The 12,631-nt window shown below is 38.6% G+C and overlaps 2 protein-coding genes across 2 annotated transcripts in view; one reads left to right on the top strand and one right to left on the bottom strand.

The window, feature by feature from the left end:
• Positions 1-12,631, bottom strand: part of MBD3L1 (methyl-CpG binding domain protein 3 like 1) — a 240,052-nt gene that overhangs the window by 156,489 nt on the left and 70,932 nt on the right. The gene's annotated exons all lie outside the window — the stretch shown is intronic.
• Positions 1-12,631, top strand: part of MUC16 (mucin 16, cell surface associated) — a 168,871-nt gene that overhangs the window by 100,162 nt on the left and 56,078 nt on the right. The window contains exons 39-45 of the mRNA XM_084783450.1: positions 5,225-5,397; positions 5,528-5,563; positions 6,386-6,513; positions 7,709-7,776; positions 9,212-9,384; positions 11,029-11,064; positions 11,432-11,470. Coding sequence (XP_084639576.1) covers positions 5,225-5,397; positions 5,528-5,563; positions 6,386-6,513; positions 7,709-7,776; positions 9,212-9,384; positions 11,029-11,064; positions 11,432-11,470 — 653 coding nt within the window. The remainder of the gene's footprint in view (positions 1-5,224; positions 5,398-5,527; positions 5,564-6,385; positions 6,514-7,708; positions 7,777-9,211; positions 9,385-11,028; positions 11,065-11,431; positions 11,471-12,631) is intronic.

The following is a 12,631-nucleotide window of genomic DNA, read 5'->3' as shown; positions in this document are numbered from 1 at the left end:
CTCTTCTTGGTAACCTGCTGTCCTTCCTATGAGTGCCACAAAGACCTTTCAGTCAGCCCTTTCTCACTAACAATCCCCACTTCCCAATAGTACCATCGTAGACATAATGCCTTTGAAGTGTAAACATCTGGGGTATATTTAAGATTTAATGTAGCACAGTATTTCATGAGAATTTGTTTGGATATTCTTTTCAAGGAATCACAATTGAAGACCAGTTCTCCCCTAATGGGAAGAGTCATCCTCTTTAACTGATCATACAGCTTTGGGAGGAATGCTCTTAGATCGTGGGGGGTGGGGGAGTGGAAACCTTTTTAGCTAACCAGATCATTCAAATAAACCCTGGTGATCAGTGGAGTAATGATGTCACAGCCAGATGATCCTCACATACAAGCATTGTATTTCTTAGGATTATCATGTCAAAGCAAGTACAAATTACAAATGAAACTTTTTTTTAAAAATAAGGATCATACCCTGAGCCTTTACAAGAATTTCTCTACAGCCTTTAAGTACAGTTCAAGACACATTCAACTGTTCCCAATAGTTCACACACAAGCAGTTAGTATATGTCAGACACAAGAGTAAAGGACAGAGAGATTTCCACATTGGCATTATTATGGATGGTTCTTATATGTACAGTAGGATATTTAACACTATTGTACTAGTCAGGGTTCCCTAGAAGAACAGAAACTATTGGTTAATGCATATTTTAAAAAGGATTTATTAAAGTGGTGTATGAGAGTCAAAGTTAGTAGTTCAATAATGGCCACCTGCAACCTAGAGAGGCTGAGTCCAGTAACTGCTCAGTCTACAATAGTAAATGCCTCCACCAGGTACTGCAGGCCTGGAAGACAATTGAAAAGCTATTCATCTCCAGTCTATGTTTGACAGCCAAAGAAGCTGGGCTGTTATGGCTAAAAGACAGAAACAGTAACAATGAAAGCAGCTTCAGTGGAGTGATGAAGTTGTTAGCAAAGTACAAAGACTTCCTGATATATAGGTGGCTGCTAGAAGGCGCTAAACACATTCAGTGTGGATCTTCCCACCCCAATTAACCTAATATCCCCTCATGGATGTGCAGAGAGGCTTGAGTATGAACAATCCTAGAGTTTGTAAAGTTGACAGTATTAATCATAATATGTGTCTCAGCCCCTAGAAACCTAGCTAGATACATATATTAATCACTTCCCCTTCTCACCTTAAAACTGACAACAAAAGTATCCCTTCACAACATCAAATATGCTCTGGGGAAGGTGCAACTTTCCTGTAGTTTAGCATCATAAGGCTCAATATTTCCCTCATACAATTTTCTCAGATCCCATGTTTTTCCTTACTTTTATCTTTTGATATTATAAGGTTTAGTACAAAATAAAAGTAGTTTTGGAAATCACAAGTAAATAGTGTCATACAGTATATAATTTTAATACATCTTTTTTAGTCTGTCTTTTGTTTCTATTGAAAATTTGCACAATATATTCTGATCACAGTTTCCCTTCCCCATATTTTCTCATCTCCTTCTCACCTCCCCACCTATCCAAGTCCACAACTTATGTCTCTCTCTTTAGAAAACAAACAGGCAAAAAAAAAAAAAAAGAAAGAAAGAAAAAAGAAAAAAGAAAGAAAGAAAGAAAGAAAAGGAAAAGGAAAAGAAAAGAAGAAACAAAATGAAAAGACAGGCATATAAAAACAAACAAACCAGAATTTCAGAAACTGTGAAAGAAAAAACACAAAAAGCCCACTCATAAAAACACAGTATGTAAAAACACAAAATTGGAAACCATAATATACAAGCAAAAGGTCAGTAAAATTTTTTTAAATCCTACAAAACATGAAAAAATATGCAAAATCTCCAAAGTTCATTTTGTATTGACCATCTACCTCAGGACATTGGACCTACCCTTAAGTGTGTGTGGCTTACATACCCAATGAGACTCCATTAGAGAAAACTAAGTTTTCTTCCCAAACAGTTGTCAGTTGGAGACAGTTCCTTAGCTAGCCATGGGGGATGATGTCTATTTCCCTATCTCAACACTGGGACACCACCTGAATTGGATGCATGCAGGTCCTTTGCATGCTGCCAGTCTCTGAATTCATATATGTATCAGTCCTGCTGTGTCTAGAAAACACTGTTTTCTTGGTGTCATAAATTCCCTCTGACTCTTAAATTCTTTCTGCCTCCTCTTCTGCATAGTTCTGTGAATCTCAAGGGAAAGAGTTTAGCAGCAACATCCTGTTTAGGAATAAGTATTCCAAAGTCTCTCACTCTGTACATTGTTCAATTGTTGAGTCTGTTTTAATTCCCACAGATTGCAGGAGGAAGCTTCTCTGGTTGATGACTGAGCAAGACAATTATTATTTATGAATGTAGCAGAACGTTGTTAGGAGTCATTTTACTGTTATGTTACTTAAGCATAACAATAGTATTTAGTTTTCTTCTAGGGCCATGGCCTATCTAGTCTGAGATTCTTGGCCACCAGAGCAGAGTCATGGATGGGTTTCATCTCATGGAGTAGACTTTAAATTCTTGATTTACTCCCACATTTGTTCCACGATTACACCAGTGTATCATGCAAGCAGGCTATCATGATAGATCACAGGTTTTGTAGAATGGTGAGTGGTTACTTTTCTTCTCTTGTAGTGTAGAGAGTACCTTTCAGAACCATGAACACTAGTCAGCAGGAATGAGGGCTCAAGTTAGACGTCAGCACAATTACATGTTTATTGATATATGGAAATGTGGCTTCAACAATAAGGTCTTGGGATCAGTTTGTAGAGAGTATTCGATAGCCTTTGTGGGCTTTCATGAGGGCCTCTTTGGCCATGAACTTAATTAGATATAACTCATTCCTGTTACTGGAAGTTTCATTTGGAGGCAAAAGATGTCTAGTTGGGGCATTGTCCCCTTTATTATTTAGTGACTTTATTTAGATATTTTGTACATATGTATAAATTTTATGATTGTTCTACAGTAATAGGTTTCCATATGACAAATGGAATCTTCTTAGTGTCTGTTTCTCTCATGATATTCACTCCCTTAGTAGCCCTTTCCCTTCCCCTCCAGCTAATTCCTCCTGTTCCAGCCTGTCCCTTGTCTATAAGCATATATTCTATTTCTCCTTTCTGAGGAGATTCTTTCTCCCTCATATTCCTTATTATATACAAAACCTCTGGTGTTAAACAAATTGTAGCATACCTGTGAAAGGCTTAAAAGCTAAAATCCACATGTAAGAGAACACAGAGAATATTTGTCTATTTGTGTCTGGGTTACCTCACTCAGGATTTTTCTTTTCCTAGATCCATCCATTTACCTGAACAGTTTATTACAAATTTACCTTTTTAACAGTGGAATAATATCCCATTATCTAAATATACTATATTTTTCAAGTTCACTCATCTGTTGGTCAACATCTAAGCTGTTTTCAATTTATGGCTACTATGAATAGAACAGCATGTATGAGCAAATGTGCCTGTAGAAGGTCTTTTTCTGTTACAGATTTTAATATTCTTTGTTCTGTAGGTTTAGTGTTTTATTATGTGTCATGAGAGATTTCTTTTTCTTATTTTGGGCTTGTCTATTTGGTGTTCTGTATACTTATTCTGCTTGGATAGGCACCACCTTCTTTAAGTTAGGGAATTTTCCTCAATGGTTCTGTTGAAAATATTATCTATGTCTTTGATTTGAATTTTTTCTCCCCCCTCTATTCCTATTATTCATAAATGTGGTCTTTTCATAGTGTCCCACGGGGTGTGGCTTGGTTGGTAGAAGGCTTGCCCATCATGCATTAACTCTAGGGTTTGATCTGTAATTTGACATGTTGCTACATGCCTGTAATCCTAGGACTCAGAAGGTTTTGGCAGAAGGATCAGATGTTCAAGGCCATCTTTACATGTGTAATGAATTTCTGACATGAGACACTGTCTTTAAAAGTATACACAAAAATTAAATTCGTCTTACATCTTTCTCCCACAGTGCTAATGTAACCAGGGAAACAATCACCCTGCACTCCTAGTCTGGAATTCTATAAATTTTTTTCCTTCCATCTTGAACACCTACTGTGTACCATGCTCTTTTTTTTCATCTCTCAAAACTCAACGGAGACTTAAATAATCTCATTCACTGTATCAACATGATAAGTAATAGTTTTTGACAATTATATTTGTATTATTCATACCAATTATTGCATTACACACTATCAGAGCTATTCCATGTAATTTACTTACAGATTACCCAGGTTCTCTAGAGTAATAGAACTGATTGAATGACTTTATTAAAAGAGTCTTTATTAGATATGTTTAGATGATGCATGCTGACAGGTCTAACAATGACTGTCTTCACACAGGAGAGAGTAATAATACAGTAGTTATGAGTGCTGTATGACAATACAATAACTTTAAGGCCTATGACTGTTCCTGAGGGATATTACCCCCCCTGTATATGCTCATAGGGTATCAAGTCTCTTCTTGGTAACCTGCTGTCCTTGCTCTGAGTGCTACCATGTCTCCCCTTCCAGGGAATACAGATCCAATGCTGTACTTAAGGCTTGGAGAATTATGAAAAAGCCTATGACCTTCAGTCTATGTTGTTAGCACAAAGAAATGAGAGTCGAATATCAGTGACAGCATTTCAGTGAAGCAACAGAGTAGATGCATTCACTACTGGTTTGTAAAGATGGGCAAGAAAAAGCATCATTGTTCTTTCCATGAAGGTTTTTATATCTAGATGTCTAGCAAATCTAGAGAAAAAAAGAAAAACACATGAAAAAAAGCCTAGAAAAAGGTAGAGTGCATGCAAAGAAATACTCAGCTGCAAGCAAAAGGTAAAGAGGTGAACTAAAATTGAACAGCCTTTGTCAGAATAAAGATCATGTGAAGACATGGGGGGTGTCTTCATTTATCAGCTTTGAGGGACCTATGAAAGGTTCTTATCAGACATCTAGGATGATTTTGCTTTAGAAGGAGAATCAGTTGTCACAATGTTTTAAAGTTTTGTACATTTTTCTCATAATGCTGTCTGAGAACATCATTCATTGCATCCCATTTTCTCCATTCCTGCATGCATGCAGTAACTAAGAAAAGTGAAGTAGCCACCAGAAAGCTGATATCTGCTTTGTTACCTCTTTGCCAGTATCTTCATTTCCTCAAGCCATTTTCTGTCATGTCCTCAGGACCACAGAATCTTTCGCTAGTCAGCCCACTGATTGCTATCTTCTCTATCTAACCTTTCCAGGCCAAAGAATGATGGTGAGGCCACCAGAGTCGACATGGTCTGCACTTACCACCCAAACTCCACAGGCCCTGGTCTGGGAAGAGAGCAACTATACTGGGAGCTAGAACAGCTCACTCACAACATTACTCAACTGGGTCACTACACCCTGGACCAGAATAGTCTCTATGTCAATGGTAAGTTGTAGTCATCTGAACATTATTGTAGCAAAACTCAAATTGTCCCCCTCAAGGAATATCTTTTATTCCTTCTCTGTAGATACTTCCCAAATCTCCTTACTCTCTTTCATGTGGTTTCTCACTGTAGGTTATACGCACAAGAATGCAGTTACCAGCCCCAGCAGTGAGTATTAAAAAAATCTCCCCCTATCCAAAAAAGATCCCCCACCTTACAGTTTGGAAGAAGCACCAGGCCCTGGCCATATATTCAGTTTTAAAATAAAAGGAAGGAGTCAAGCACAATAGGCTAGGAAGTCCTTGAAAGCATAGCTCACTGTAGTTGAAATGTTGCCAAATTATAGTTTGGTGATTGGGTAGAAGAAATTAGTGAATACTTTTACAAAATATAAAAGAGACCTGAGTGATGGCATCTCCCTTTAAGCTCTGCAACTTCTCATTTCTTTCTTGTGTATGTGGGGTTGGAGGTTAAGTAGTATGCATGTGCAAATGGATTCGTTTAGGTTCACTTGCATATATTTACACGCATGTATAGGCCAATGGCTGACCTGGTGTGTCTTCCTCTATTCTTCACTGTATTTTTGAGACAGGGACTCTCATTAAACTGGAGCCACATGTTCAGCGAGGCTAGGCTTCAGGAATCCATCTGTCTTCATCTCCCCAGTGCCAGGATTGCAAGTATATGCCACCATGTCCAGCTTTTTCTATGTGTCCTGGGCTACTGAACTCAGGTCCTCATGCTTGCTGAACAAGTAATCTTTCAGTCTTTCCCACTGAGCCATCTCCTAGATTTTCCCTTCCTGACCTCCAGCACAGAGTGGTCTAGCACTGCTGCTTACAGTTAGTAAGCCAAGGATACTCACTCACTGTTTTACTCTCTAGTGAGATGTTGACTGAGTCAGGACTGTGGCTTCAGACTCTACCTGCTCTATGTTGATGACTAGGCATGACTCAACTCAAAAGCGTCTTTTCTCCTTTTCCCCTACAGCTATAGAATCACCACCGTTGGTGATATTTACCCTCAACTTTACCATCACCAACCTGTTTTACAAGAAGGACATGCAGACCCCAGGCTCCAAGAAGTTTAACACTACAGAAAAGATCCTGCAAGTCCTGGCAAGTCCTGTTTATTTTACTTCAGCTCTATTTACTGTATTCTAACCCTGTAGCCTCTCTATTTTCATCTACCTTTATCTGCCACCCATCCACAGCCTGCTAAGCAAACTCCATCACCACACATTTCTCTCCAGAACTGTCTCCTCTCTTGTGGAATTAATGTTATGTAATATTGATTCATATAATTACTAAGGCATATGTAAAAGGAATCAATTATTCTACTAATATTAGTTAATGTTGGTTATTAATATGGTTGCAATTATCCCTTATCCTTCTATTTAAAAAAAATAAAGATACAGAAACTTGTTATATTTATTATATGCCTTAAAACTTTGGAGCTGGGCAGATATTAACCCTCTAAGCTATCTGGTCTGCTTACCAGCCAAAATCCCCATAAACACTTGCATTTCCCATCATGCCATCTTGCCAGTCCTCAGTACAAGATGCCTTAGGCCATGTCTGCTGGTTACCCCATGGCAACCTGCTTTTTTCTTCCTCTTCCTCTCTCCTTGTGGTCCTCTTGTCACCCAAAATGTCTGAAAACCTTCGCTCTGCCTATTTTACTTCGGCCCAGCCCTGGCTGTAGGTAACTTTATTAGCCAATCAGGGATAATTTGGGAGGCAAAGTTCATACGATGTCAATTTGGATATGTGAGAATTTGCTCATAAAACAGTAAGAATTTGGAGAGGGCAAGCAATTAACAATTTAATATACAGTAGCTCCATGTCAACCCCAACATCTCTTGCCCCAAATATCTTTCTCCAATCCCCTTCCACATCCTGCCCACTAAACTCCAGCTCCAAACATCTCTGACCAGCCTGCTGTTCATCCTAATTTCAGTTTCTCCACCTTTATTATCCCACATATCCATCTTCAGCTCTGCCTTCTTATTCTAGATAAATTCTTGTCTGACCCCAGCTCTGCATCTCAAGCACTCCCCTTCAGGCACTGCCCCTGTTCTTCACCTACGTCTAGTGTACTCCAGGCCCAGCCACCTATCTCCATACCCATAGGCCCTCCAGCCTCATGCCAACTTATCCTAGGCCCTGCCTTCCTACATTGCTTTATCCCAATGAGGTTCTACTTATGCCTACCAACACTCTATATCACTAAAGGACGATCACTCTTCCATAGGATACATGTTCCCTTCTGGTCTGCTATATCACTGCTTCACCTCTACTCTCTTTTCTACAGCTTGAGCCCTTGTTCAAGAACACCAGTATAGGCCATTTGTACAATGGATGCAGACTGATTTTGCTCAGGTGAGGCCTTTAAATGTCAACCCAGGGCTGGCTCTGTGATTTCAGGTGGAAGAGGAGGGGAGTGACGGGAGAAGGAGAACCACTGAAACACACTTTGTTAGATAATTGCATAATAATATATAATACTATATTTATTAGTTCTAAAATATTGAAGATGGTTTAGTGAGTTAAAAGCACTTCTCTTCTAAAAGACCCAACTTTGGTTGTCATCACCCATAGGAAATTCACAACCACCTGTAAGAGTTCCAGCAGATCTGATACCCTCTTCTGGTCTCTGTGGGTACACAGACATGTTTATGCACACACACACACACACACACACACACACACACACACACACACACACACACACACACCCCAATAATATAATAGTTTAGTTTAAAATTTAAGTAATAGTAAAGAAAACAAAATATTAAAACAAAAACCAGAATAAATGTACATCTCCAGTTGCTTCCTTTTTATATCCAGATACCAACTCTTTTTTTTTTAATGAGCTAGTTCTCCTGTGTACATGCTATGAGGATGCAGGTTTCAATATCAAAATTTGATGACATTTGTCATTTACATTGTCAGCTCTTTTCAGTCCGAGCTTATGCAGGGAGATCCTCCTGTCTCAGTTGTATAGGGTATGAATGTAGCTTGGTGGTAGAGAATTTGCCTACTTTGCTTGATGTCCTGGGTCAGTTTCTATCACCCCAAAAAATGTTTTTGAAGAGAAAAATTTCTAACCTAAATACTTTATTAATTTCTTGTTATTTTATGTCTATGGATGCTTTGCCTTCAATGAATTAGTGTGTGTGCGCGCGCGCGTGCACGCTCTCACATGCAGATGTGCCTGTGTGGGTGCATATTTACATGTGTGTATGGAGGACAAAGGACATTCTTATTGTCTTGCTTATGAGCATGCATCTATTTTTTAATTAAGAACTTCTTTTTGAGATAGAGACTTTCACAAGCCTGCAACTTTCCAAGTAAACCAATCTAGCAAGGTTACCTGGCTTACCAGTGAGATCCAGGATATTCCTATGTACATTTCTTTGGTTCTGGTATTATGAGTGTATGCCTACCTTCCAAGCTATTTATTTATTTATTTCAGGTACTTCAGATAGGGTTTCTCTGAGGAGCCTTGGCTGTCCTCAAGGATGACCTCGAACTCATAGAGAACCATCTGCCTCTGTTTCCCCGACTGCTGGGATTATAGGTGTGCACCACCACACTTGGATTTTGTTAGCTTTATAAAAAACAGGTTCCAGAAATAAAACTCAGCACCTTGTAATCAGTTTTTCAATTGAGCTATCTCTCTAGTTCTATTTATGGGTATTTCAGAGATGATACATTTTTGACTTTCCAGTCTTTCTACTACATGTATCTGAAAATATCAAATAAATGACATTTCTGGATAAATGATTATCACTTTTATCCCCTCTCTCTCCAGTCCCAGGAAGGATGAAAAAGCCACTGGAGTGGACACAGTTTGCACTTACTACCCTGACCACACAGGTCATGAGCTGGCCACAGAGCAACTCTACTTTGAGCTGAACAAGCTGACCTATAATGTCACTCAACTGGGCCCCTATACTCTGGATCAGGACAGTCTCTATGTTAATGGTGAGGGAATGATTATTAATCAGTTCTCTTGTTGCTTTAACAAGACATCTAAGAAACACAACTTAAGGAATAGAGAGTTAATTTTGGCTAGGAGCGTGAGAAAAGATTTAGTCCTTCATGGCACAGAAAGAAGGCATGGAGAGAGAGACAGAAGTGCTGGTTTTCACTTTACTTTCTTCTTTTTATTCACTCTAGGGCCTAAAGCCATGGGATAGTACTACCCATATTCAGGGTGGGTCTTCCCTGCTCAGTTAAGCTCATCCAGAAATGCCTTCACTGACATGCACAGGAGGTGTATCTCATAGATTGTTCTGAATCACATAAAACCGACAGTCAAGATTAAGCATACCAGGCTGCTCAGCAAGCCACGTACACTTTTTATCTCCTTTCTGTCTAGTTCCTCTACTTCTATTCCTCCATTGGAGAAGCTTATCACCACCAGATCTTAGTTATTACCTCCAGCATTGAGTATGATGAGGCTTCAGATGGCTGAAAAATTGAAATTTTCTACCATATACAACCAAGACCTTAGAAGTGGAAGTGTCTGTGAACCTTCTGTCTCTCAATCTCACTCCCGCTCAACATTCAACTTTGAGTGAGCAGAGATCTATTCCCTTCTATTTGCTCAGATACAGGCATTTCCTCTGGAAAATACCAAAAAACAAACAAACAAACAAACAAAAAAACGGAGTTCCAACAACCATAGAGAGTGCTTTCTTCCTAGTTTTATGCAAGGATCTCCTACTTCAACACAAAGGGTCATGTTTGAAAGTGGCTTTCTTTTTCCTGCCTGGATGAGCTATGAGACAAAAATCTCTCCATCTAGCTTAAACTTTTGTTTGGGCTCAATAAAAGAGTTAACAAAGCCTATTTTCTTCTGGAAATACGAAGTGGGATTTGGTCCCTTAAATATGAGAGTTTTGCCTTTCTTCTGTTTCTTTAACATGCGTATATGTGTGATATTCATTTAAGTGGGTGCATGTGTATGTGATATTGCATGAACATATGTATGTACATGCACATGGGGCATGAAACTAAAATCAAGTGTCTTCTTCTTCTTTGAGTTCTCCCCATATGGTCTCTTGCTGAACCTTGAGTTCTTTGTTTTGGTTAGTCTGACTAGCCAGCTTTCTACAGGGATTCCCTATCTTGCCTCCAACATGCTAAGATTAGAGGCGGCCTGGCACACCTGGCATACCCACCTACCTTTTTTTTTTTTAAAAAAAAATATGGGTTCAAGATATCTGAATCCAGTCAAGTGCTTTACCAACTTTAATATCTACCCACACTCTTCATATCCTTTTAATAAATCATAGCTGTGGATTGTGTAGTCTTGAGTAGAGGTTCTCTCCAATTGTAAAGTTGCCTTTTAATTTTGTCTTTTTTTCATATTTGCTTCAAATCAGTGAATTTTTAAGCCAAGTTCAGATAACTGGAGGGCTAGAACAGTATATGCTTTCTAGGTCCAATGTATGCTGTAAACACTGTCAGAAGTAAAATGGGAAATAACATCTTTCTGAAGACAGGCTTAGAAACTGTAATCTGGTAATTTGAAATATTCTGTGGCAAAGCTTAGTTCATGCTAATAGTTGCATTTTGGTGGTAATCTTGTTCTTTCCTCATCATCTTCCCATGTTTCTACAGGTTACACACATTCAGCATCAGGTGCCATCCTTAACAGTGAGTATTGCAGACTCCTGCAGTTCACTGGCTGCCTCCTTTCTCCTAAAACAGAAGACATGCTGAATAAGCCAACTTGCTCTTCTATTATCCACTTTCAATGGGTAGAAGTTCAAGAAGGTTCATAGAAATGTAGACTGAGATGGGGATGGTAAGAGTCACCCATGCTTCCCCGAAGCACACAACCCAAGGGTGATACTAAATTCCAAGCAATAGATGCTATAAAGGGAAACACAGATTTTTGGATATATTAACGTACTCTGCTGTCATTTCTTAAGGTTGCATTACAATTTGTATTTCATTCCTCATTTTGTTTTGTTTTGTTTTGTTTTTGTGTCAACACCTGTGACTACCACATCCTTCTCAGCTTCCTCCCTGGCTCTGTCCTCTATGAACAATTCTACAGGTAAGAAGCAATACAGGCTCTTATTGGTACCAATAAGGTAAGCAAATCATTTCTTCTCTCAATGCTCATCTACCTTTCCAGTAAAGACATTATATGTTGTTATTCAATCTAGATAACTAAAGGTCCACAGTCTGATTCCAGTCACTATCACATTAAGAGTTTTTGACCATTGGTCTACACAATTCTTAAATATTACTCAGGTCTCTTTGACCACAAACTTAATTACTTTTTTTTCTGTTACTATGATGAAATAGTCTGATCAAAGTAACTCAAGAAAAGAAGAGGTGAAGGAAGTTAGAAAGAAAGAAAGGACTTATATGTTTTCAGTTTAGGATGCAATGCATCATAGAGTTAAAACACCAGGAACTTGAAACATTTGACCTCATCACATTCACATTTGGAGAGCAGACTCACAAACACATGCCAGTGCTCAGTCTCTTTCTCCATTTTATACAGTACAGGAATGGTCCTTTCATGATTAAAATGTGGCTTTACACATTCGTTGATATAATCAAGAATCTCCTCAGGTATTTTAAGAAACCCAACTCCCAGGTGATTCTCAAGCCTATCAACTTGACCATGAACAGTAACCATCATAATCACTTAAACTAAAGATATAATTGTCCTCCAAATTTAATCATTTTTCTCATAATTACCAAAAGCAGAAACAGAGTTCCAAGTTTAACCCCTCCTCTCATTCACCTCGCTCATCTAGTGGTCACCAAATCTCATCTCTTGTCCCATTAGGAGTTCTCTCAAACCTTTTCTTTCTCCATATCTATATCACTTAGACTTTATTGAGATCAGCATATTTCTGTTAGTCAAGCTGCAGTACCCTTGCTTATGATTATAGCTTCCTAATGTCTTCCACATAGCAGCTACACGTATTCTTGATGACACATTTGTGTCCATAAAAATCTCTTCTTATATAACATTTGAGTGATTCTATTTGTTCTATAAGTAACATCCAAATGTTGTGTTACTTAATGATTGCGTTTCTGTAATAAGCTTAGAGGATCCTGCCATTTTCACACATTCACTTCTCTCTGGCCATAGTGAAGTAATTTTAAATTCCTTTAATACACCATAATCTATTTCCTGCATTCTATTCTTGCAAGCAATTCCCATTGTTTAGCTTCTAGCAACTTTTAGGCATGATTT

This window comes from Acomys minous, assembly GCF_964271855.1.
Source record: "Acomys minous genome assembly, chromosome: 5".
In the NCBI taxonomy this organism is placed as follows: Eukaryota; Metazoa; Chordata; class Mammalia; order Rodentia; family Muridae; genus Acomys; species Acomys minous.
Note: the sequence above shows the minus strand (reverse complement) of the source record. Positions and strands in the feature narration are given on the sequence as shown.